General features: G+C 40.3%; 1 protein-coding gene across 11 annotated transcripts in view; it reads right to left on the bottom strand.

Annotated features, from left to right (window-relative positions):
• The window catches only part of lrsam1 (leucine rich repeat and sterile alpha motif containing 1), a 125,919-nt gene that overhangs the window by 42,484 nt on the left and 56,188 nt on the right, over positions 1–27,247 (bottom strand). For all 11 annotated transcript variants that reach the window (XM_069933746.1, XM_069933755.1, XM_069933809.1 and 8 more), the window contains one exon: positions 756–785. In XM_069933746.1, the coding sequence (XP_069789847.1) occupies positions 756–785 (30 nt within the window). The remainder of the gene's footprint in view (positions 1–755; positions 786–27,247) is intronic.

Raw genomic sequence — 27,247 nt, 5'->3', positions numbered from 1 at the left:
CAAACCAACGTGTCGTAATTATAGGCTCCTTTCACCTAATTTGTTGGACAATTCCCTAATTCCAGCCTTCCTCTCATCAAACGTGACAGCCAGAAGGGGAAAACACGTTCAAGTTAATAATTAAATGCTGCAAAAGCAGCAAAACAATAGTAAAATTGACAATTGTTTATTCAAATAAAATCATCCTGATTCCTTTTCCATGTGGAAAATTTGCCAAGAGTCTAAATTATGCCCATGCCTTGCTTAGTGTCTGATGAGTAGTTCATACAAGCCCCAGAAATAGTGTCAAACAGCTGCTTAGAGAAGCAGGAAAGTCCTCAAAGGAATTCCAGGGAATACTTTAGAGAGTCACAGGAAACGAATTAGAGAAGAATGGTGGAAATCACAAACTACAATGTCACATTTTGACAACTGCAATACGCTTTTCAACAACTTGTTCTCTATTCAAAACTTGGATCAAAAACAAGTGACCTTTTGGCAAACCCACTCATGACCAAACAGGCATTTTTGTTCCAGGCAAAGAGTTTATTACATTGGTTAGAAGATTTCTGAGAGCAAGAAGGGGATTCTATACAATGGGTAGAAAAAGATAAGAACTCTTTGCAATGGGAGTTTAGGAATGAGCTTGGTCAGTTGAGATTCTGTGCAATGAGACCGAGTGCATGCAAGTTGGCAAAACAATCCTTAAAACTGAAATCAATAATTAAGCAGAATCCAATGACATTTATTTTTTAATAGTCAAACACTTTTCTTACCTTCTTCATTTCATAGTCCATGAACTTGCTCTGTAATGAAACAAAACTCTTGTAAATGCAGTACCATCAATTGGCCAGTTCAAACACCTATCAATGATGTCTCACACACCGAGTATACTCAAGGGAAAGATTGATAAATGTTTAGAATGAAAGAGGAAATTGGGGTTAAAATAGCAAAGGACAATTGTTTGGTGACAATCTTAGTTAAGTCCAGAGCTCCAAGGAGAGGAGATTAATGTTTGGGAGAAAATAAAGTTTTCAGAATGACAATGCTGATTAAATAGCAAGAATGAATTATTATCTAAAACTAAAGAACAAGGAGATAAAAAAAATGAATATGCTGAACTATACTCAGCAAGTCAGGCAGCATCAGCAGAGACCAAAATCTACCATCAGCCAAGAACACAATGGTACAACAGATTGTGCTCCTGCCTCAATGGTCCAAGGACACTGGTTCGGTCCTCACCTCAAGTAATGTCAAGGCAGAGCCTGAATTTTCTCTGTGATCATGTGGGTTTTCTCTAGTGCATCCCAAAAGATGGACTGGTTGGTTAAACAGCTGCTATAAATTACAGACGAATGGCAAAAAAAAAAATCAAAGAGCCTTTATTTCAGCTTCTGAGATAGAGTGAGCTTTAGAGGGAAACATCTGAAAGTCCTTATTGAATCTGCTTACACTTCCCTGGACAATTTCCAGATTGACTTGCATTAACAACGCATATGGTACCAAGTTCCACATTTAACCTCTTTTTGAATAAAGAAGATTCTCTATATTTCTTTCTTTCAATAACCATTTATACTATGACCCCTAGTTCCAAATTAACTTACAAGGGTGGGTAAGAACTGCCAGCAGGAATTCATCCCAGCCTGATGAGCTCAATGCATCTGATACTTGTTTTGATAGAAGGCTCCACTGTTATCCTTGATGACCTATTGTGCATCATTGTCTGATCCAAGGTTACAACTGAAGACATCAGTCAGGCCTTCCTCAGAGTGAACCCATGAAAAGCAACTGGTCCAGATGGAGTCTTGGCCTGAGAACCTGTGCTTGCCAGCTCAAGTCAAGTTTATTGTTATCTGATTGTATGAGTACAACCCAACGAAACAGTGTTCTCTGGTCGTCAATGCAAAAACATGCAGGGACACAACCAGACACAACACACAGACAAATAATACATATGTAGGACAAGTATTATATTTATAAAAATAAATATAGTTTTGTATAAATGAGAGCCTTGGATGTTTCGTAAGAGCAGTTCCTTTGGTTGTTCAGCATTCTCACTGCCCGTAGGAAGAAGCTGTTCTTGGTGGTGCTGGCTCTGATCCTCCTGTATCTCTTCCCCAATAGTAGCTGAAAGATGCTGTGTGCAAGGTGGAAGGGGTCTTCAATAATTTTGCATGCCCTCTTCAGACAACGATCCCAGTAGATCATGTTGATGGTGAGGAGGGAGACTCCAGTGATCCTCTCTGCCACTCTCATGGTCCTGTGGATTAACCTACACTGTGATGCAGGCGTCCAAGACGCTCTTGCTAAAGGTCCTATAGAAGGTTGACATAATAGTGGCTGGTAGCCTTGCCCGTTTCAGTATTCTCAGGAAATGCAATCGTTGTTGCACCTTCCAGACAAATGGGGAGATATTAAGTGTACATGATAGGTCACTAGTTAAGTGAGCTCCAAGGAAGTTGGTCTTCTCCACTACAGAGTTATTGATGGGAAGTGGAGGGTGATTGTTCCTTTTCCTCCTGAAGTCCACAATCATCTTCTGAAGTCCACAATCATCTCCTTCGTCTTGTCCGCATTGAGACAGATTGTTACTCTTGCACCACTTCATGAGATTTTTCATCCTGTCTCTGTCGTGCAACTCATCATTGTTGCTGATGGGTGCAATTACTGTTATGACATCTGCAAATATAATGACACTGTTGGAGCTGAACCTGGAGATGCAGATGTGGGTCAGTAGCATCAGCACACAGCCCTCGATATTCTGCTACTGACCCAGAGAGACAGTGGTCTTTCCGTTAGCAAGTCTAGGATCCAAATACAGAGAGGGGTTTTGAGTCCCAGTGTGGTCATTTTCTCCACCAGCCTCTGGGGAATAATCATATTAAATGCCTCTCTGAAGTCAATGAATAGCAGCTTGGCATATGAGGCATCTTTCTCCAGGTGGGCCAGGATGGAGTGAAGCAACAAGGCTATAGCATTGTCTGTGGAATGGTTTCTTCTATAGGTGAATTGAAATGGATCCAGTATCTCTGGGAGGTGTGCTTTGATGCATTCAATCACCAGATGCTTGAAGTATTTCATAATGGTGGAGGTCAGTTGGGGTGGTGGTCATTGAGGCCTATTATTGTTGCCCTCTTGGATACTGGGATGATGGTGGCTGTTTTGACCCTGCGGGGAATGATGGACTGCTGAAATGAGGTGCTGAAGATGTCCATGAAGACCTCCGTCAACTGGTCTGCGCAGTCCTTCAGTATCTGACCAGGTATGCTGTCTGGTTCTGCGTCTTGTGTGGATTCACCTCGGATAGGTCATCCTCACATTGGCTATGGAATGGGGGGCACAGTTCATCGGGGGATACGGAGCTTTCTTTGGCATCATCCTATTCTTCTCATCAAACCATGTATAGATGGTGTTCAGTCTGTCTGGAAGGGAGGTGTCATTGTCCTTAATTCGCAAGGTTGACTTGTGATCCATAATAGTTTTGATCTCTTGCCATATGTGACTCATGTCACCAGTGTCGCTCAGCTGTCTATGGATCTTCTGTGCGTACCCTCTCTTTACCTTCAAGATTGCATGGGAGTTCAGCCCTCGCTGATCTCAGTGCCATCCTATTTCCTGTCCTGAAGGCAGCATTATGAGCTCTGAGAAGGGCCCGGACCTCTACATCCAAACGTGGTTTCTGGTTAGCCCTGGTTGTGAAGCATTTGATCTTGGTGACATCCTCAATGCATTTGCTGATGTTGCCAGTCACTGAGTTCAGGTTCTCCTTTATGTTTACATGAGCATTGTAGGTGACTGCCTCCCTGAAACAGCTCCAGTCCGTGGTCTCAAAGCAGTCTTGCAGCACTGCTGTAATCCCCCACACAGACCACGTCCTGATCTCCCTGCGAACTGACCTAGCTTGCTTTACCAGTGGTCTGTACGCCAGGATTAGCAGGGCATGTGATCCGAGTAACCAAAGTGAGGGCAGATGCAGCCTTGAATGGACCAGGAATGTTGGCGTATACCTGATCCAGGATGTTCGCTTCTATGGTGGTGAAGTTCACAAGTTGATGAAACCGTGGTAAGACCATTTTCAGGTTGGTGTAATTGAAGTCACCAGCAACAATCATGACATCATCAGGGTGGGACGTCTGGGTTTCACAGATGGCACCATAAAACTCCTTCATGGCTTCACCCTCATTAGCCGGGCCGAACGTAGCCTGCAGCAGTCAGTGTGGCCAAGAATTCCCTGGGCAGGTAGAAGGGTCTGGATTTCACCAAGAAATACTCTATTTCGGCTGAGCAGAAGGTCTTCACAACAGAGATATTGGTGCAGTAGTTCTCGCTGATGTAAATACACAGTCCCCCTCCCTGAGCTTTGCCAGAAGCAGCAGTGTCTCTGCCTGCCCTGAAGGAGATGAGACCATCCAGCTGTTTTGCGAAGTCTGGAATGGTGCCCTGGAGCCATGTTTCTGTAATCACCAGAGCACAGCAGTCCTAAAGTTCTCTCTGGTTCAGCCAGAAGGGAGATTTACAGTCTCGTTAATCTCACCCTGCTATTAGTTGAAGTTCACACTGACTTTGACAAGTCCACTATTGCTCCAGAAGCAAAGAGAAGCAAGACAATGCGCCTCAAAGGAGATTTTTATTGTGTCAACATTATTCACAAGGAGATAGTCCCTTCTAAGGCACTCACACTTTACTGAGGAAGAGATAACCCAGGTGGATAGTGTTAAACTAATTATTCTGGGTCTGTTGAAAGCTCAATTCAAAGCTAAAGGGGCACAGGTGCAAACTGCAACATTTGATGATGGACAGGAAACAGTTGACAGTGTTTACCTTTAACAGTTCTATCATGGACAAAGTGGAACATCCCAAACTATTAGCACTAGAAAGGTTTCAAATTATCAGGGGTTGGATCGAGAAACCCAATGTTAACTGACAAAACTTCTTGACAATACTAAAATATTTGGACAATGAAAAAGAGGAAGTTGTAGAACACATTGAAAAGATCTCCATTTACAAATGCAAATACCTGCACAAAAGCAAAACATAATACTGTAGCGTTTGCACTACACGGGCGTGGAGAAGAACAACATGCACACCAAAGCCTTGAAGTGGAGACTGGTTTATTGCATTAGCTGTCGCGTTTATGTGGGCACCAGGCGCAGACGTCAGGGCCCCCCACGTCATTGGATAGGCCTGGGATTGGCAGGCGTTCCCGCCACAGCTCACTGACTTCCTGCCAATGCGGGAGGTCACCTGGGACAAGAGTCCGTGTCATCCCTAAGTCCCTGTGGTCGCCGCATTCATTGGCCATTTTGTGGGCTGGGCTGCGTCTAAGTGTGCAGGCCGCTAGACACCCCCCAGAACTGGCGACCGGGCCATTGTCCTTTGACTTGGATGGTCTGCCCTATGTCGAGGGGAGGAGTGGAGACCAGCTGGTTACAGTCCAGATATGCCTGCCTCAGACGGTCGACAGTGAAGGCCTCCTCCTTATGTCAATGAGAGTGGAGCCGTTGACCCTGATGACCCTGTAGGGGCCCTCGTAGTGTCATTTTAGGAGCAGGTGGTGGGCACAAACACATATTGACAAGGCCTTTAACTCCTTACGGATGTAATGTTTGGGCTGGCCCTGTGATGGGGGGTTGTTGCGGGACCAGGGACCTCAGTTTTCGCCACAAGTTCTCAAGGATGGCCGTGGAGTCTTCCGGGCGTTTGTTGGGGCCAGGAACTACCCCAGAATAATTAAAGATGCACTGTAAGCTTTGAAGTCTTCCTTTGGCGCAGTGCGAATCTCAAGCAGGATCCAAGAAAATTTATCCACCCAGTTGGGGCCCTTGATCCAGGCCATCAAGGCTGCCTTCAGGTGCCTGTGAAACCTGCTCCCCAACCCATTGGCCTGAGGGTGGTATGCCCTGGTGTGGTGGAGCTGTGTCCCCAGGAAGTTCGTCAGCACGGCCCAGAGCCCAAAAGTACACTGTGCCCCCCTGTCTGAGGTTAAGTACTCTAGGACCCCAAATCTGGACACCCATGTGCCAATGAGTGCCCTGGCACAGGTTTCTGTGATGGTATCAACCAGCGGGACCACCTCAGGCCACCTCGTGGAGCAGTCAATCGTGGTAAGTAGATACCTTTCCCCACGAGAAACTGGTACCGGTCCCACTATATTGAAATGGCTGAACCTGCGCCGTACTGGTTCAAAAGTCTATGTGGGTGCCTTTGTATGAGTCTGCACTTTTGAGGAGTGGTAGTGCATGCAGGTCTTGGCCCACTGGCTGACCTGCTTCAGGAGGTCGTGCCAGACAAACCTGCTCGCCACCATCTTGACTGTGGCTCGTATTGCCGGATGCGACAGGTTGCGTATGGCATTGAAAACCTGGTGCTTCCATGTGGCTGGGATGATGGGGCGAGGGCTGGCAGTGAAGGCATCACACAGCAGCGTCAAGTTACCTGGGGCGATGGGGACATCTTCCATCCTGAGACTGGAGACGGCTGTCTTATTTGCGAGGATCTCAGAGTCCTGCTGCTGCCTTTTGGTGAGGGCCACATAGTCAATCCCTGGGGCAGGGCTTGGACTTATGCAATTGTGGGGTGTGACAGTGTGACAGCTACCACATTGTTTTTCTCATGATGTGCTGGATGTCCATGATAAATTCGGACATGTAGGACAAATGTCTCTGTTGCCGGCCGACCACAGGTCCAATACTTTATGGAAAATGAAGGTTCAACGGCTTTTGATCGATGAAGTCCTTAAATTACCGACCTTCCAAAAAGTAATGAGTGTCTGACCACCAGGTACAGTGCCAATAGCTCTTGGTCAAAGGTGCTATATTTGAGCTCAGGGTGGGGGGCAGGGGGCTGAAAAAGCCCAGGGGTTGTCACTGGCCTTCAATGAATTGTTCCAGTTTGCCTCCTACCGCTGTGCTGGAGGCATCAACTGTCAGAGCAGTAGGTGCCTCTGGTCTGGGTGTACCAGGAGGGTGGCATTGGCCAGCGCATCATTCTGGAACACCCTCGAAGACTCATTGTCCCAGATAATGTCCTTTGACTTGCCTGCCATTAGTCCGAAGAGGGAGCACATGATGTGGGCCACTGCCGGTATAAATCTGTGGTAAAAGTTTATACCGGCAAAATCCTTTTACTGTTCATGGCTTGGCAAAGTGCCAGACTGTTTTGACCCTCTTGGGGAGAGGTATTGCCCTGTGTTTGTTTATTCTGTCCCCATGAAACCAATAGTGTCCAGGCTGAATTGGCACTTTACGGGGTTAATTGTTTAGCCGAATTCACTCAACCGGTGCAAAGTTGTCTCAGGTGGGTGGCGTGGTCTTTGCGGCTATGTCTAATGATGAGGATGTCGTCCAAATAGATGAACGCAAATGGGAGGTCCTGGTCTACTGCGTCTATCAACCACCGGAAAAGTTGGTGCCATGTTTTTCAGCCCTTTGGGCATGGGTAAAGTCGAACAGGCCAAAGAAAGTTATAATCGCAGACTTGGGGACATCCTGGGGGTGAACTGAGATTTGGTGGTACCCACAGATGAGGTCCACCTTGGAAAACACCCGTGCCCGGTGCAGGTTGGTGAAGTCTTGGATGTGGGGTACTGGATATCTGTCGGGTATGGTGGCCTCGTTGAGAAGGCAGTTGTCGTCACATGGCCTCCACCCCCGTTGTTTTTGGCACTATGTGGAGGGGAGAGGCCCAGGGACAGTTGGAGGACCACACTATCCCTAGCTCCTCCATTTTCTTAAACTCCTCCTGCACGGGAGGGAACCAGCGTGCCCTGGCGTGGAGCAGGGGGCTCCTCAGTCAGAATGTGGTGCCTTACCCCGTGCTTTGGCTTAGCCGTAGAGAAAAGTGGCGTCACTATTGAGGGGAACTCTGCCAGGATGAGGCCTAATTCATTGTTGGAAAGCATTATAGAGTCAAGGTGGGGGATGGGTAGTTTGGCTTCCCTCATAGGTAGACTTTGAAAAGTTCTGGCGTGCACCTTGAGGTCTACGAACAGGCAGTGGGCATGAAGGAAGTCAGCCCCAAGGAGTGGTAGCACCACTGCCACGAGAGTGAAAGTCCATGTATTGACCTGGGTAAAAGATTGGGTGAAACAGCAAGCATAATTGGGTTTATTTAGATCAGTGGTTTTCAACCTATTTTACCTCCACTCTCATACCACCTTAAGTAATCCCTTACTAACCACAGAGCACCCATAGCAGTTAATAAGGGATTATTCAAGATGTTATGTGAGTGTGAAAAAGGTTGACAACACTGATATAGTTGCTTCCTGATCCACCGAGTTGCTCCAGCATTTTACGTGTTGCTCTAGTTTTCCAATCTCTAGTTTGTCCTATGAAGAGATTTTTGGTCGATACACCACCACTTGTGATGTGGCAAAGAGATTAGTGCTGGGGGTTCAACTGTTTAGAGTTAATAAATGAATTGGATAAAAGTTGAAAAGGCATTGTTGTAAAGTGAATGGTGCTAAGTAGAGAAATAAATTGTAAAGAGGATGCGAGAAATTACAACAGGACAGAGGCAGGTTAAGTGAATGAGCAAACTTGGTAAATGGATTATCTAAATGGTGACAACTTGCTACATGATGCATTGATGAGATTGCCTCTCTGGTATGGTGTACAGTTTCAAGTTTCCTTATTCAAATGCAAAGAATGTCAACATGTTGGGAATAGATCTGAGATACTCAAAGGATGGGCATTCTTGTAAAGAAAGCTAGGAAAAGCTAGCCTTGTAGTCACAGATGTTTAGAGAGATCCTGAACAACCGTGATAATGTAGTTGTGGAGAGCATGTTTCTTCTTTGAGCAAATCTATTTAAAAAAATAAACTCACTCAAGATAGAGATGTGATGAACTCTTTTATCCCTCTGAGCATTGAAGTTTTGGGACTCTTCCACATAGAGTGTGGAGGCTGAGTCTCTGTATATTATCAAGGCAGAAAAAGAAAGATTGGGAATCTGATTAAAATCAGATCAGCTATAATCTTTATAAATGGTGGTGCAAGCCTGAGAAAATGAGTGGCCTACTTCATATTGGATGCCAAAAGGTGAAGCTGAAAGAGACTCAGAGGCACCGTATTCAATCCTCAAACACAATAACCACTAATGAGTTGTAATGGAAGATTAGAGAGTAATAGGACATGGTACAGATGGTCAGAGAAGCTGTGATCAAACTGTACGAAGTTCTGATCAAACAGAATATCTGGGCGACATTTGGCCATTAGAATCAATGAGGCACAAAGCAACAAAGATTGATCACCACTAGAACTGGCAAACATCAATAGGGAGTTATTGAACTTTAGGACTTTAGAAATTTATGAATTTGTTCCCTGAAGCACCGGAAAATGAGGTGAGATTTGATACAGGAATACAAAATTATAAAGGGTATTGATAAATGCAAGCAGGCTTTTCCATTGAGGTTAGGTAAAACAAAAACTAGAGGATGGGTTAAGGGTGAAAGGTAAAATGTTTAAAGGGAACTTTCAGGGGAATCTCTTCATTTAGAGAGTGAAACAAGCTGCCTGTTAAAGTGGTGAATATGGGCTCGATTTCAACATTAAAGAAAAATTTGGATAGCTACATGGATGGGAGGGATATGGAGGGCTATGGTCTAAGGTAATGGGACCAGACAGAATAACAGTTTGGCACAGACTAGATGGGCCAAAGGGCCTCTTTCTGCTCTGAAGTGTTCTATGGTTTTATGAAGAGGTGCTCATGCAGAGGTTTAGAAAATCTGTAATATTACTTCAAGATAAAAATCAGATAAGGTGGGTCACAAATGTAAATAAAGTTGGGACTGATGTTCAAAGATCTATCAACCAGTGATCTGCATTTCTGGGACAGTAATCCTCTGACATCAGAAGTCAAATTTGCTGCAATAATCTAACCTAACCTGTTTTAAGACAGATCATGCATACACATACTTCATCCAGCAATGTGACAGAACTGGACTAACTCTATCAAGCTAATAGAGGATACATGGCAGAACCCCATCCTGTATTGATAACAGATCCTGAAATGCTGACTGTCAATTTTTCTCCATGGATGTTGCCTGATTTGCTGATTCTCTCCAACACCTCTTTGTTCATGTTTTTAAAAAAAAATATTTTATTTAAAAATTTCAATCCATGAAATTAATGTTTTTCCTTCCTCACCTCCCACATATACCGCCCTCTCAATGAAAACATATAGTAATAGATATAATATTGTGACAGACACAGAGGACCCCAAAACCCAGCAGCAATAGAAATTCACCAAGACAAATGGTTACTTAAACAAAAGTTACTTTTAATTTTCTTTAAATATAAATACAAGATCAAACTTTAACTTATTACTATTAACTAAACCCTCTTCTAATTCTAAGCGCACATATAGGTAATGTGTAACTTTCAGAAAAGTTCTTGATTCACAGTCCAATCTCACTTCTCACTCCTCCAAGTTCACCGGTAACTGTGCACAGAATTTAACATTAATGAATCTTCAGGCTTTAGTGCTTAAAAGGTAAATGGTTACCATTCAGGAAGGTTCTTGTCAGTTTTCAGAGAGAGTTTTTGCTTATTGGACACAAACTGATTCATTCCGATCAGCCATTTCAGTGTCTTGCTGAAGAAACTTTCCCCATCAGGATTTTCCAGATGACAGCCTCTTTCCTCCAGGTCACCACAGAGTTCCTTTTCTCTTTTGCTTATCTCAGCCAGACATCTCCTCTTGTATGGGCCACAAAGACTGAACTCAGAACTCACAACCCGTCTTCAAAATGGGGTTTTTCCACAAGCTTGCTAGCTTGTCATGTTCCAGTGCTAGCTGCTGCTGCTGACCTGTAGAACTGAATTCTTTCTCTCTCTCTCTCTCTCTGAGAAAACCACATGACCCTCTTAGAACAGCAAACTGCATTCAGACAGACTGCGGCACCAGACCAATCTTCTGAGTCCGTTCATCCGTTGCTTGCCAAAACAATAATCCATTACTCCACAGCATCACCAATTGCCACCGACTTGTGAAGTCTCTATAGGCATTCTTCAAAGTTTTTGCAAAGGCACCTGGAGCCTGGACTGTCCGGCTTGAGCAGAGCTCTGGTATTTTAAATGAGATCTGTTTTGAAGTATTTGTATCTGTGTGTAACATAACTAAAAACTCCACAATCTATCTTACAAAAACATATCTATACATAATATAAAATATAACATAATCTGTCACGATATATTAAAAAAAGACAGAAAAAAGAAAAAAAAAGAGGAAAAAATAATATTATTCTGGATTACACAAAAGATCAGCTCACACATTGGGATCTTAGAGAATTTATATAGCAACTTTTGGGAAGATTATTACAAGTGTTAGAGGCAGAAAGTATGTTCTTAGATATTTATCCCTAAACTTTGGATATATGGGCTCCAAATTTGTAAGAAAATTAAATATTTTCAAATGTATAAGTCTGTAATGAATTATACTGTAATTTCTTATTAAACAATTGTATCTTTTTAACCTCTGTTGAATTCCATTGTAAATCTTTCTCTAAGGATTCTATTTCACTTTCTAATTTATTTATATAACCATATAACCATTTACGGAGCGGAAACAGGCCATATCGGCTTTTCGAGTCCGCACCGGTTCACTAGAACAACTCCACTAGCTCAAACCTCCCACTCACCGCCAATAACCCTCCAACCCCCTCACCTTCATGTACACATCCAACCTTCTCTTAAATGATAGAAGGGACCCTGACGCAACTATCTCATTCGGAAGTTCATTCCATTCTGCCACCACTTGCTGAGTGAAAAAGCCACCTCTAATATTTCTCCTAAAGTGTTGTCCCCTTAACCTTAACTCATGGCCTCTTGTCCCAACCTCCCCTGCCCTCAGGGGAAAGAGTCTGTTTATGTCTAGTCTATCTATTCCTTTCATAATTTTAAATACCTCAATCATGTCCCCTCTCAGTCATCTACGTTCCAATGAATAAAGTCCCAGTCTCCTTAATCTCTCCTTGTAATCCAGATGGTGTAAGCCAGGCAACATCCTTGTAAATCTTCTCTGCATCCTCTCCACCTTATCTATATACTTTCTATAATTATGAGACCAGAACTGAGTACAGTACTCCAAACCTGGCCTCACCAATGCCTTAAACAGCTGCAGCATCACCTCCCAGCTCCAATACTCTATACTATGATTTAGGAAGGCCAGCGTACCATATGCCTTTTCAACCACCCTGTCGACATGGGAATCCACCTTCAGTGAACTCTGTACCATGACCCCCAGGTCCCTTTGCTCCTCTGCATGCCTCAATGCCCTCCCCTTAACTATATATGTCCTATTCTGGTTATTTTTACCAAAATACAACACCTCACACTTGTCTACATTGAATTCCATCTGCCATCTTTCAGCCCATTCTTCCAAACAAACCAAATCTTTCTGTAATCCAAGAAAATCTACCTCACTATCCACCACTCCCCCTATTTCGGTATCATCCATATATTTGCTTACCTAGTTAACCACACCCTCCTCTAAATCATTAATATAAATGATAAACAACAAGGGACCCAGCACCAATCCCTGAGGCACCTCACTTGTCACAGGCTTCCAACCTGACATACAGGTTGTCCACCATGACTCTCTGCAGTCTATCTCCCAGCCACCTTCGAACCCATGTCACAATCTGTCTACTAATTCCTAGTGACTGAACCTTCCTTCTTCACCTTCCATGCGGAATCTTATCAAAAGCCTTACTAAAATCCAAATAGATCACATCCACTGTTCTATCTTCATCCACCTTTTTTATCACTTCCTCAAAAAACTCAACAAGATTGGAGAAGTCACGTGATGGAGTAGTGGCCGGTAGGAGAATACCAGCCCTCTCCAGAAAAGAAGGAAAAAAGTAAAGAAAAAGCAAAGCCCCAGACACACAAACCACAACAAATAAAAAATAAAGGTGTGGTGGAAATGGCACCAAAGAAAGAAAAGCCAAAAACAACGGGAAGAAAAGAAGAAGGAAAGACGCCAGAAGAGAAAGGTGAAGGCCTTACCTATACGAAGAAGCAGGGACCCTCCATGGAAAGAGAAACCCACTCCCTGAGGTCAGTGGAAACCCCTCAGGGTCGCGACCCACTGAACACAGGACTACAAAGATGGTTCACGGAGCCAAACAGAGGTGCACAACCGTGCATGCTCACGACAAAGACAACACCGACGGGAGGGGGGGACCAGCTGTGGAGTGGAACTCCACAGCTTGAACAGCTGAGAAAGACCCGACAGCAGGGCTCCCAGTGTGAAGATACAGAAAATAATGGGAACAGGAGGGAGGAGAATGAAAAAAGGAAATCAGAGACACAACAGATAACCAGTCCAGAAGAAGAGGAGCAACATCAAGACACTATAATTAAAAAAAAAACCCAACAAACTGAGACAAACAGCCCAACAAGAAAGGCAGAAGAGACATAGATACAATGAAGAGAAGAAGAAGACAAACCCTAGAGCAGACACAGAAGGAGAACATCAAGCTCTGCACAGAGAAATAGAAGATAAAGGGAATGGACTGTACATAGATAAAAAAAAATTTCAAGAATATATGGAAGCAGTAAAAAATGGCAGACACGAGAATTTAATGAAATAAAAAGAAGAAAAGGTACAGAAGAAAAAGTGAGTAGATTAGAGATGGTCATGACAGAAATAGGGAAAAGAGTAGACAAGGTGGAAGAATGAGAAACAGCTGTAGAAATGGAAGTGGACGACATAAAAAGAAAATTGGAAGAAACTGATTAAAAAGTTAAAGAAACACAGGAGTTGTTAGCTCAGAAAATGGATATAATGGAAAACTATAATAGGAGAAACAATATAAAGATAGTGGGCCTTAAGGAAGATGAAAGAATTTATAAAAGAATGGATCCCCAGGGTCCTAGGAATGCCAGAAATACAGGAAGGAATGGAAATAGAAAGGGCACACAGAACATTAGCCCCAAAACCAAAGCCACAACAAAAACCAAGATCCATTCTAGTAAAATTCCTGAGATATACGACAAGAAAAAATATATTGGAGAAGGCAATGAAAAAAATGAGAGAAGACAAAAAGCCACTGGAATACAAAGGTCAAAAAAAATTTTCCGACCCAGACATAAGTTTTGAGCTCCTGAAGAAGAGGAAGGAGTTTAATGCAGCAAAGTCGATCCTATGGAAGAAAGGCTATAAATTTATGTTAAGATAAAATAGTTATCCAGAGGCAGCAAAGCAGACTGTTCTCGGATCCGGAGAAAGCACGAGAATTTGCAGAACGCCTGCGAAACAGACAGAGAGATGAAGAGATGTAACAAGAACAAGAATGACGATAAACTTCATATAAAGAAGAAAAATAATGTATACGTAAGAACTGAGAAGGGGAAGAAGGGAAGGAAGGAAGTAAGGGGGAATTAAGAGGGTGAGCTTTGTTATATGTGAAGATAAAAGTCTTTTCTGGAGGGGGCTGGGTGGGAGAGAATAACAGTCACTGCAAAATCAGTTGACGCTTGCAAGCGGGTTCGCAATCCAAATGGAGAGGGGAGTTGTGGTTGCCTGGCAAGGGACAAGAGGCAACTCAGAGAGAGGGGGGGGGGAACATTTGGGGTTGAGGGAATTTTAGATGTGGGAATAGTGGAAATATTTTATGTTTTAGAAGTGTTGTCTTACAATGTGTTCAAAAAAAGAAAACAGAAATGGATGTGGGGGAAAGGTGGTGATGAGGAAGCGGAAATGAGAGGTAAACAAAGTATGAAATGGCCATTTTGAACTATATGACTATAAATATTAATGGAATACATAACCAAAAAGGAAGAGGTTTTTAAATTTACTGAAGAAAGAAAAAATTGATATAGCATTTGTGCAGGAAACACATCTAACTGAAGTGGAACACAAGAAATTAAGGAGAGACTGGGTAGGGCACATAACGGCAGCATCATATAATTCAAAAGCCAGGAGTAGCTACATTAATCAATAAAAATCTACCAATCAAAATAGAGGAGGAAATAGTAGATCGAGCAGGGAGGTATGTAATGATAAATTCAGATATATTCAGAATTTTGGAATTTGCTCAATGTATATGCACCTAATGAAGAGGATCAAAAATTTATGCAAGATATCTTTTGGAAGATTGCAGATACACAGGGGAATATACTGATAGGAGGGGACTTTAACCTTAATTTGAACTCAAAGATGGACAAAACTGGACAAAAGACTAGCAGAAAGAACAAAGTAACCAAATTTATGGTTAAATCGATGCAGGAAATGCAACATTTGGATATATGGAGGAGACAACACCCAAAGGAGAAGACACAAAACATACTCAAGGATAGACCTGTTCCTGTTGTCAGCCCACATCCAAGGGAGAGTTAGAAAAACGGAATATAAAGTTAGATTGTTATCGGATCACTCACCCCTGTTATTAGCAATGGAGCTGGAGGACATCCCACCGAGAATGTATAGATGGAGATTAAACTCCATGCTACTTAAAAGACAGGATTTTAGAGAATTAATTGAGCGACAAATTAAAATGTACTTTGAAATAAATACAGAATCAGTGAAAGATAAATTTATACTATGGGATGGAATGAAAGCGTTCATCAGAGGGCAAATAATAAGTTATGTAACTAAGATGAAGAAGGACTACAGTCGGGAAATAGAACAGCTGGAAAGGGAAATAGCAAGTACAGAAAAAGAATTAGCAATAAGGGAAGATACAACAAAAAGAAGAGAATTGGCGGACAAAAAAATAAAATATGAAACACTACAAACATACAAGGTGGAGAAGAACATAATGAAGACAAAACAGAAGTATTATGAGCTAGGAGAAAAAACGCACAAAATATTAGCTTAGCAGCTTAAGACAGAACAAACTAAGAGAATGGTATTGGCATCAAGGAAAAAGGACAAACAAATTACATATAACCCAACAGAGATCAATGAAAACTTCAAGGAATTCAACGAGCAATTATATCGAACTGAGAACGAAGGGAAAGAAGACAAAATAGCTAAAATTGAACTACCGAAATTGCAAGAAGAGGAGCAAAATAAATTAATAAAATCATCTGAAATAGAGGAAATACAGGATATATTAAAAAAAACTACCGAACAATAAAACGCCGGGAGAGGACGGACTCCCAATAGAATTCTATAAAACATTTAAAGACATTAATTCCTCCTCTCCTGGAAGTAATGAACCAGATTGAAGAAACACAAAACATGCCAGATTCATGCAAAACAGCAATAATTACAGTAATACCAAAGACGGGGAAAGATCCACTAACACCAGCATCGTGTAGACCAATATCTCTACTTAACACAGATTATAAGATAATAGCAAAACTATTAACAAACAGATTGGCCGACTGTGTACCAAAAATAGTAAAACTAGATCAAACTGGATTTATTAAGAAAAGATGAACAACGGACAATATCTGTAAGTTAATTAACTTAATCCATGCAGTACAAGGAAACAAGACGCCAACAGTGGCGGTTGCCTTAGATGCAGAGAAAGCCTTTGACAGAGTAGAATGGAATTATTTATTCAAAGTACTACAGAAGTTCGACCTACCAGAGAAATATATTAATTGGATTAAAGCATTATATAAGGGACGATTGGCGAAGGTGACAGTAAATGGAAATATACCAAACCAATTTAAATTAAGCAGGTCAACTAGGCAGGGATGTCCACTATCTCCCTCACTGTTCGCGTTAGCTATAGAACCACTGGCAAAACTGATAAGAACAGAAAATAAAATAAGAGGGATAAAAATAAAAGAGAAGGAATATAAAATCAGTCTATTTGCAGATGATGTTATAGTATACTTAACAATACCAGTAATATCAATAAAAGAATTACATAAGAAATTGAAGGAATCTGGAGAAGTATCGGGGTACAAGATCAACGCAAATAAAAGTGAAGCAATGCCAATGAATAATGCGGATTTCACAAAGTTTAAGAAAGAATCACCATTTAGATGGCAAACACAAGCAATTCGATATCTAGGTATACAACTACATAATAATCTCAGCCATCTATACAAACTAAATTTTCAGCCGTTAATGAAAAAATTACAAGAGAGCACTGGAAAGACTTACCACTAACACTGATAGGAAGGGTAACCTGTATTAAAATGAACATCTTCCCAAGGATACAATACCTATTTCAATCATTACCAATTCACCTAACTGAGAAATTCTTCAAGGAGCTAAGAAAATAATAATGAAATACTTATGGAAAGGGGGGAAACCCAAGATAGCGCTAGATAAATTAACAGAATGGTACAAACAAGGGGGCTTACAGCTATCAAACTTTAAGAATTATTATAGAGCAGCACAATTAAGATACCTATCAGATTTTTATCAAACAAGGGAAAAACCAGATTGGACCAGATTAGAGCTAGATAAAATAGGGGAGAAGGTAGCTGAACATATACTTTATAAGTGGGATGAAAAGCTGGTGCAACATAGGAATTCACCAGTACTGCACCATCTGCTCAAAATTTGGAAGAAGATTCACGTAGAAAGGAATAAAACAAATGATCAACTACCAAAATGAATATTGACGCAAAATCAACTAATCCCTTTCACAATAGATAACCTTTCCTTTAGAGAATGGGAGAGAAAAGGGATCAAAAGAATAGAAAATTGTTTTTTGGGAAATAATTTATTATCTTTTGAACAAATGAAGTATAAATATGGTGCAACTCACGGTACAATGTTTGCATACCACCAACTGAAAACCTACTTGAAGGACAAATTGGGAAGCAGGCTGAGGTTACCAGAAGTAAGCAATTATGAATATGTGATTACAGACACGATGATAATTAAAAGATTTATAACAAACATGTACATCAAATTGCAAGAGAAAGAGAACGAGGAAACAAGCTGTAAACCCAAACAAAAATGGGAACAAGATCTAAACATAAAGATAAAGAATGAAACATGGGAAAACCTATGCTCCGGAACTATGAGAAATACAATAAACACGAGGTTACGCATGATACAATATAATTGGTTGCACAGGCCATACACCACGCCCCAAAAGTTAAATAAATGGGACCCAACAGTATCAGACAGATGTTTTCGCTGTAAGAAGGAAACGGGAACAACGGTACATGCAATTTGGGCATGTGAGAAAGTGGAAAAGTTTTGGGAAGATCTCAATCAGGTATTAAATAAAATCACAAAAAGCAACATACCAAAAAATCCAGAGATCTTTCTTCTAAGTAATATAAAAAGTAAAGAACTTGGACTCGATTTGGATGGAGCACAAAAAAGATTTATTATGATAGCCTTAGCTGTAGCAAAAAAATGTATTATGTCAACCTGGAAATTGGAAGATAGCCTGAGAATACAGCAATGGTACATAGAAATGAATAAATGTATTCCATTGGAAAAAATAACATATAATTTAAGAAATAACATCACAATATTCGAACAAATTTGGGAACCGTACATGAAGCTCAACAGAGAAGTCCTACCGCGGACCTCCACCACCTAAAATGACAGAAGGAGAAGACGAAATGAACTGACCCAGTATGAAAAAGTAGATGACACAAATTTCTTGTTTATTTTCATTGTGTGACGACATTGTTTAATGGGTTTAATGTATCATATCTGTTGAACGTTGAGTGAGTGGGGAGGGGGGTGAAGGAGGGAGGGAAGGGAGGGGAGAAAAGGGGAAAAAATGACACTGTGTATATTCAAGAGGGAAATGTTTGTGTGTATTTTGGTCAGTGTGGTTCATAGTGTGAAAAATAAAAAAATTTTTTAAAAACTCAACAAGATTCGTCAAACGTGACTTTCCTTTTACAAACCCATGCTGGGTGCCCCTAATCATTCCCTGCCTATCCAGATATGCGTGTATACTATCTCGAAGAATACTCTCCATAACCTTCCCCATCACCGAAGTCAAACTTACTTGCCGATAATTACTTGGCCTACACCTACACCTCAGCTAAATGTTGTTTCTTAGTTTTAGAAGTATAACTAATAATTTGTCCTCTTAAATATGCTTTCAAAACATCCCACAATATAAACTTGCTATTAACAGAATTTACGTTTATTTTCAAAAACTGCTGTATTTCATCCCTCATAAAATTACAAAACTCAACATTTTTAATGAGTTAAATCTCCATCGATATGTAATATGTAATATCCACTATTAATAAAAGAGAATGATCTGATAAAAGTCTAGTTTTATACTCAGCAGATACTATCTGACCTTGTAATTGTGCTGATAACAAAAATAAATCTATTCTAAAATAATAATCATATCGAAATGAATAAAAAGAAAAGTTTTTCTCCTTAGGATTTAATTTTTTCCATATAATCAACCAAATTCATTTCTTTCATTAAGGTTAATACTTTTTTTGCCATTATAGTTTTAGTTACTGTTTTTGGAAATTTATCTAACAATGGATCCAAACAACAATTTAAATCACCTCCAATCTTAACTTTGCTTGTGACAAATTAAGAAAATAATTTTGTATAAATTTTTCATCATCCAAATTGGGTGCAAAATATTCATAAGAGTCCAAGATTCTGAATAAATTTTACAATTTACAATTAAAAGACTACCAACTGATTCAATAACAGATTCCAATTTAAACAATTTCTTATTTATCAAAATAGCAACTCCTCTTGCTTTAGAATTAAAAGACGAAGCAATAAATTGACAAACCCAATCTCTTCAATTTCTGATGTTCTTTTTCAGTTAAATCAGTTTGTTACAAAAAGCAATATCTACTTTAATTTTTTAAATATAAGCTAATACTTGCTTCCTTTATTGAGCCAATTAACATTAAATTTTGCAAGTATTAAATTAGACATTTTATTTATTTAAATCTTAAAACCTCTTTACGCCGTGTAGTGAAGTCCCAATCTCCTTAATAAAGCAAGAGAAAAAAATCCAAGAAGAACTCTATCCCCCATCACAATTACTACAAAGAACTAAACAGAAGTATTATGAGTTATGGGAAAGGGTTCATAAATTTTAGCTGGGAAATTTAAATCAGAACAAGAATCAAGAATGTTAAATGCTATTAAAAAAGTTTCAGATATTACGTATAAACCTTAAGAGATAAATGATGTATTTAAGGAATTTTATAAAAAATTATATACTTCTTGTTGGGTAGAAGCCCACCCTCTGCTGGACATCATGACGCCCACATCATGATGTCACCCTTCCATATATATATAACCCTGTGTATCAGTAGCCATGTTAGTCTAATAGAAGTAAAGGACGAAAAAGTATCACATCTCTGAGTCTTAATTGTGTGAGTGCATACACAACAGTGGAGAAGAGGAACAAAACGAACCCTACACATACTCCATGCACCAACAGTGAGAAAGAAAACAACAGAAGAAAGACAGAAAACAACTACCTAACAACCCCAACAAATTTCTGCCAAAAGATCAAGGTTAAAGCATGCAAGATAGCAGAAGGAAAATTCGGGGAATTCAACTAAGTAGAAGAAAGTTGGGATAACTACGTAGAATGGTTTAACCACTACTGCGTAAACCACAATATTGTGGAAGGTCCAGTAAATTGCAAACATGCCCTCTTCCTCAGTGTAATGGGCAGCTGGTCCCGGAGGATCCAGGGACAAAGATATTCAACGAATTATGCACAGCTATAAGAAACCATTTAAGTCCCAAACTGCCAGTTATGGCAGAAAGGCAATGATTCTATGAAAGGAGACAAGGACCAGGAGAAACAGTGAGTTTCTGGCATCGTTGCGCAAACTGGCGGAGCACTGTCATTTCGAGCAGTTTCTAAATTAAGCACTGTGAGACAGATTAGTGATGGGGCTGGCAAATCGCCAACCAAGGCAAAAATGATTAGGAATGGATCAAGACGTTAAACTACAGATTGCATACAGAACTCCCTGCAGCTCTGAAATGGCAGATAAAAACTTGCATGTGGGTCAACCAGATCTACTGGTCAGGAGGTCTTCCAGTCAACAATGCTTACGTTGTGGGAAATACAACCACTGACCAGAAAAATGTTTCTTCAAATATTCTAAATGCAACCATTGCAAAACAGAAGGACATATCAAAGCTAAATGTCCGCTTCTAAAGCGCAGGTGGCTTGCAAATAAACAGGCAGCTAAAGTAAAAACAATTGCAGAGAAAGAGAGAGACAACCCAGCAATGATGATGATTAACAGCCCAATGACTGACCTTTAAGCTCCTGAAATTTCAACTCCTTTGATATTACACATCCAAGGAATAAACCGAGGAAACACAGCAATCTTTATACAGCTAAAAATAAATGGACACTCCCTGAAGATGGAGTTAGGCAAAGGTGTCCCTAATGCAATATAAAGGAATGCTTGCTACCATGCCTCCCAGTAAAAACAACTGAAATAACTCTAAGATCTTTTACAGGTGAAAGAATCAGTGTTTGGAAAAAGTACAGTCCAAATACAATAAAGACCACAGCCACCAAAAACACTCTCTCTCTACATCGTAGATACCCAGGGATCAGCACTCTTTGGGAGAAACTGGCTACAACACATTCCCCTGGATTGGCTGGAAATCGATTCAATACTAAATGTAAACCACATGGACTCTTCCCAGCCAGAACTCGGCAAAATCCTCAACAACCACGCAGTGGTTTTCCAACAAGAATTGGGGAAAATCAAAGGTGTTCAAGCCAAACTGCAATAAAAGAATGCAAAACCAAAATTCTTCAAAGCCAGAACAATCCCATTTGCTATGAAAGGAAAAATGGAAGCTGAATTAAACAGACTAAAACATGACGGCATATCAGAACCAATATAATACAGCGATTGGGCAGCGCACATCGTACCGTACGAAAAGCAAATGATGAAATTTGTATTTGCGGCGATTACAAAATCACCATCAATCCATCATTCAAAAAACCCAAACACCCAATGCCCAAGGCAGAAGAATTGTTCCAAGCACTAAACGGAGGGCAAAAATTCACAAAACTAGGTTTGTCACAAGCATATCAACAGATAGAATTGGACAATAAATCATGGGAATATGTGACAATCAGTCCCCATCTGGGCCTATTCACCTACACACAGGCCTGACGGAATTTCAGCAACACCTGCGATTTTTCAAGCAACGATGGACAAATTACTACATGGACTCTCAGTTGGGGGTTACATAGATGACATCATCATCACAGGCCGAAACAACAGTGAACACTTACAAAACCTTGAAAAGATTTTAACCTGACTACAACAGGCTGATGATATATGATTATGAAAGGACAAATGTGTCTTTATGCACCCCTCAGTAACATACCTTGGGTTTACAATCGACAAAAAGGTGGTGCGAATAAATCCAGCAGGAATAGAAACCATTAGCAAGGCCCCATAACCAAACAACAAATTGGAATTACAGTCCTTCCTAGGACTTGTTAATCTCTACCGAAAACATATTCCTAATATGTCTACACTATGCAGCCCACTGAACCAATTACTCAAGAAAGGATCGCAAAGGAAACCTTAAAAGAGGCAACATTAAGCAAGATCCTATAATGGAAGGCATGAATCTGAAGTCATTCCAGAAGATCTAAAACCTACTACACCCCACCATGATCTATCAGTGAAGAAGGATGTTTACTATGGGGTACCCGTACAATTATTCCTCCCAAATAGCAAACTACCACGTTATCAGAACTACACCATAACCATCCAGAAATGGTACGAATGAAAGCACTGGTCCAGATGCATGTCTGGTGGCCCTCCACTGAAGCTAACCCATGGAAATGGCCCAAACCCTGGCATCTGATTCATGTAGACTTCACTGGACCATTCATGGGTTTTTCCTAATAGCTGAGGACACACACTCCAAATGGTCAGTAGTTTCACAGCTGAAAAATACCACAGCAGATCCCACGATTGACTGTCTATGAGCTATCTTTGCCACTTATGGATTGCCTCATAAATTAGTTATGGACAATGGGCCTCAATTTACATCAGAACATTTTTTAAAAATTCACATATTTTGTCCACACCCTATCACCCAAGTACTAATGGGGAGGGAGAACATTTTGTACAAACATTCAAAAAAGCAATGAAAACCATGAAACTTCTAAATTCCTCCTGGACACACAAAATTGCATATTTCCTATTGGGATACAGAAACATGCCACATTTTACCACAAAATGCACCCCAGCGGAACTAATGTTTGACCACAACCTGCGGACCAGGCTGTCCACAGTTCATCCAGATCTGGGTCTCCGATTGCTAAAATCTGCATCGCCACAGACCTCACCTAGAACACTAGAAATGGGCGAGAGAGTTCTGGTACAAGATTATAGACAATATAAAGACCCATAGGTGGTAGGAGTAATCTTACAAAAAATGAGCCCCTGTTCATACTCTGTTCTACTGGGGGACAGATTGTGGAAGCGACACATTGATCAATTACGAGCATTTACTTACACTCAGGTCCATGAACTGCCTCATGAACTGGAGGATGTGGAACCAGACCTGCCGTGGCCTGCCTCAACCATCCCACTCCTCAGACCAAGTGGGGGGGGGGGGGGGGGGGGGGTGGGGGCAGAGATCGTCATGGAGCTGATCAGTCCAATGAGGAGTCCAGTAACTGCGACACGCAGCTAGGAGGTCAGCAAAAGCGGGTAATCGCCGCCGATTTGACCACCAGCCCAACTATCTACAGGTCCCGAGCAAAGATTGGCATAGCAAACCACGCCGAGGCGGTCCAAAAGAGAAAAAAGACCACCTGAATTATTTAAGGAATATGTGCCCTGATTATTAAAATATTTTCCCTTTTATAATTATAATTACTCATGAGATGTATTCTAATTCTCACTTGTAGCCCTGGGCCCGATGTAATATTATTAGTTTGAAGGGGCCCAGTCACCATTTACTGCACGGGTCCAGGGTGGGGGGGGAGTGTTGGGTATAAGCCCACCCTCTGCTGAACATCATGACACCCACATCATGATGTCACCCTTCCATATATGTGTGTCAGTAGCCATGCTAGTCTAATAGAAGGATGAGAAACCATCACATCTCCGAGTCTTCATTGTGTGAGTGTATATACACTTCTGAAACAGTGAAAGATGAAGTTAAGATAGATAATTTTTTTATCTGACCTTCAGTTACCTTCATTAACTAATAAGGAAATTAAGGAATTGGAGACCCCTTTAACTCAAAAGGAAATTATAGAAGCACTTAATTAAATGCCTAATGGGAAATTTCCAGGTGAAGATGGGTTTACAGCTGAGTTTTAAAAGAAATTTCAAGATTTATTGATACCTTTATTGACTGAGGTTCTTAAACAAGCTATGGAAATTCATTCTTTACTGGATTCTTTTTTCTCAAGCTATTATTACTGTTATGCTTAAGAGAGATACACCCTTTAAAAGCAAGTTCTTATCTTTGTTAAATGTTGATTATAAAATTGTAATGAAAGTTTTTGCCTATCTATCTATTGATTGATTCATTTAGATCAAGCTGTATTTATTATAGACTGCTATTCTGGTGATAATATTACAAAGTTAGTTAGTTTGACAAATATTTTGCAGGATATATCTAATTTACCAATGGTTTTATCATTAGATGCTGACAAAGCATTTGATAGAGTGGAATGGGGATTTTTATTTAAATTGATGGAACAATTTAAATTTGGACCAATATTTATTAGTTGGATTAAGGCAATATACAAAAAGCCAATGGCTAGAGTTGTGACGAATGGGCAGATATCATCATCGTTTATATTGGAGAGGTCTACTAGACAGGGTTGCCCTTTGTCACCAGCATTGCTTGCATTGATTATTAAACTTCTGACTCAATTATTAAGTCAAGGTAGTAATATTAAAGGTATTAAAGTGAAATCTGATGAATGTAAAATTAATTTATTTGCGGATGATGCTTTGATTTATTTAACAGAACCAAAAGAATGTTTGAAATTTTTATATGATAGATTGAAACAATATGGAGTAATATCTGGCTATAAAATTAATTGGGAAAGAGTGAAGTTATGCCATTAATTGAAGATGATTATACTCCTTTTAAGAATATTGTTAAATTTAAATGGTATAGCGGGAGCCCCACGCTTACAAAAGAATTGCGCACAGCCACAGCAGTTTAGCAAGCGCATTACCAGAATGCATAGCCTCCAACGATGTGCCAGTCCTCCAGCTACAAGCCAGGCACCAGCAATTAGGAAAAGCACGCGAATAAGAGCCTGCACTTTTTATGGCACCCGACACCAGAGGATGGAAAATGATGTCACTACCACATTCCAGAAGGCTCAGTTGAAGTAAATTACACCACACAACCGCCTATCATCCTCAATCAAATGGACTTGTGGAACGGTTCCATAGACATTTAAAGTCGGCACTTAAGGCGAGACTGGAGAGGCCAAACTGGATGGATGAATTACCGTGGGTGTTATTGGGAATACGCATGGCAGCAAAGGAAGGATTGCCAGTTTTGTCTGCTGAGATGATCTATGGAACTCCACTATCCATTCCAGGTGATGTACATTTCGATAGTGACATAAATCAGACAGCTGACTTGGATATTTTGCATCTTGTGAGAGATAGCAATAGGGCAAAACAACCCTATCCCACTGTTTCATGGGAGCTCTAAACATCAGGTGCCACACGACCTACTGACTGCGGAATTTGTGACGGTTAGGAAAGGTCAGAATGCTCAGCATTTCAATGCCCATATGAGGGGCCCTTGAAGGTAATCAGGCGAGAGGGTGTGGTATTTACATTGGACATAGGGGGCCAAGAGTGTATGTTCACAATTGAACGACTGAAACCGGCACACACTGACCTTTCAAGACCGATTTCGTCACCTCTGAAACTTCCCAGAGGATGTCCCAGGCTGAACTACCAGCAGGAACCTGCGTCTAGCAGCCACAATTCTGGGGGGGGTGTAGCGGGAGTCCCACACGTACAACAGAATTGTGCACAGCCACAGCAGTTTAGCAAGCACATTACCAGAGCGCATAGCCTCCAATGATGTCCCAGTCCTCCAGCTACAAGCCAGGCACCAGTAATTAGGAAAAGCGCGTGAATAAGAGCACGCACTTTTTATGGCACCAGACACCTGAGGATGGAAATCAACCTCACTACCGCATCCCAGAAGGCTGAGCGTATAACGCACAGAGGAGACTATAAAAGCTGTGGTTAAGCACAATAAAGGTACTGATTCCTGACTCTACTGTCTCCGGTGTCATTTATTGCCACTTGTGTAAGGTAGTGTCGTCAGATAGGCCACTACAATGGTCAGACCAAATTAAATATTTAGGTATTAAATTTGATAAAAATTTTAATCATTTATTTTAATTAAATTATTTACCTTTATTTTATAAAATTAAGAATGATTTAAATCGATGTAAAAATTTACCGATAACATTAATAGGTAGAGTTAATTGTATTAAAATGAATATCTTTCCTAAATTACAATATATTTTTCAGACTATTCCTTGTATGGTTCCTCAAAAATTTTTTTTGAGGATTTGAATTTTATAGTTAGTAAATTTTAATGGAAAGATAAAATGCCAAGAGTATCTTTGCAAAAATTAAAGTGGAAGTATGATTTAGGAGGTTTACAACTTCCAAATTTTCAAAATTATTACGTGGCACAATTAAAGTTTATTAATAGAATGTTTGATGTGGAAACTCAATTGGTATGGGCAGATATTGAATTAAATCGAATTAATGAGAATAAGAAGAATCAATTTGTATATAAATGGAATTAGAAATTGTTAAGTAAATATAATTCATGAATTTTGATACACTTGATGGAAATATGGAATAAGATAACATGTGGTAACATTTCTATGAAGACACCTTTTTATCAGAATTAACTTTTTCCTTTTACAGTTAATAATCAACTTTTGAAAATATGTGATCAAAAAGGAATTAAATTTGTACAGGATTGTTATGAAGTTGATTATTTTATTACTTTTCAAAGAATTAAGGAAAATATGAAATACCATTAAATACTCTTTTTTGTTATTATCAAGTTAGAGCTTTGTTCATGGATCAATTTGGGAATACTATGAGGTTGCCAGGATAGACCAATTTTGTAATTTTAATTACGGATGGTAGGAAAAAAAGATTTATATCAGAAATATATGGATTATTACAGAATAAAATGTTTAAGCCAGATTTACAAAACTCTAGGCTAAAATGGGATAAAGATTTAGGAATACAAATTACTCATGAGGATTGGAGAAATTTGTGTGAAGATAGCATGACAAAAATAGTGAATGTAAGATATAGATTAGTTTCATTATAATTTTTTTATACCAATTATATTTAACTCC

Source organism: Narcine bancroftii, chromosome 1, assembly GCF_036971445.1.
Source record: "Narcine bancroftii isolate sNarBan1 chromosome 1, sNarBan1.hap1, whole genome shotgun sequence".
In the NCBI taxonomy this organism is placed as follows: Eukaryota; Metazoa; Chordata; class Chondrichthyes; order Torpediniformes; family Narcinidae; genus Narcine; species Narcine bancroftii.
The sequence above is the reverse complement of the archived record's forward strand: the minus strand, read 5'-3'. Positions and strand labels throughout refer to the sequence as shown.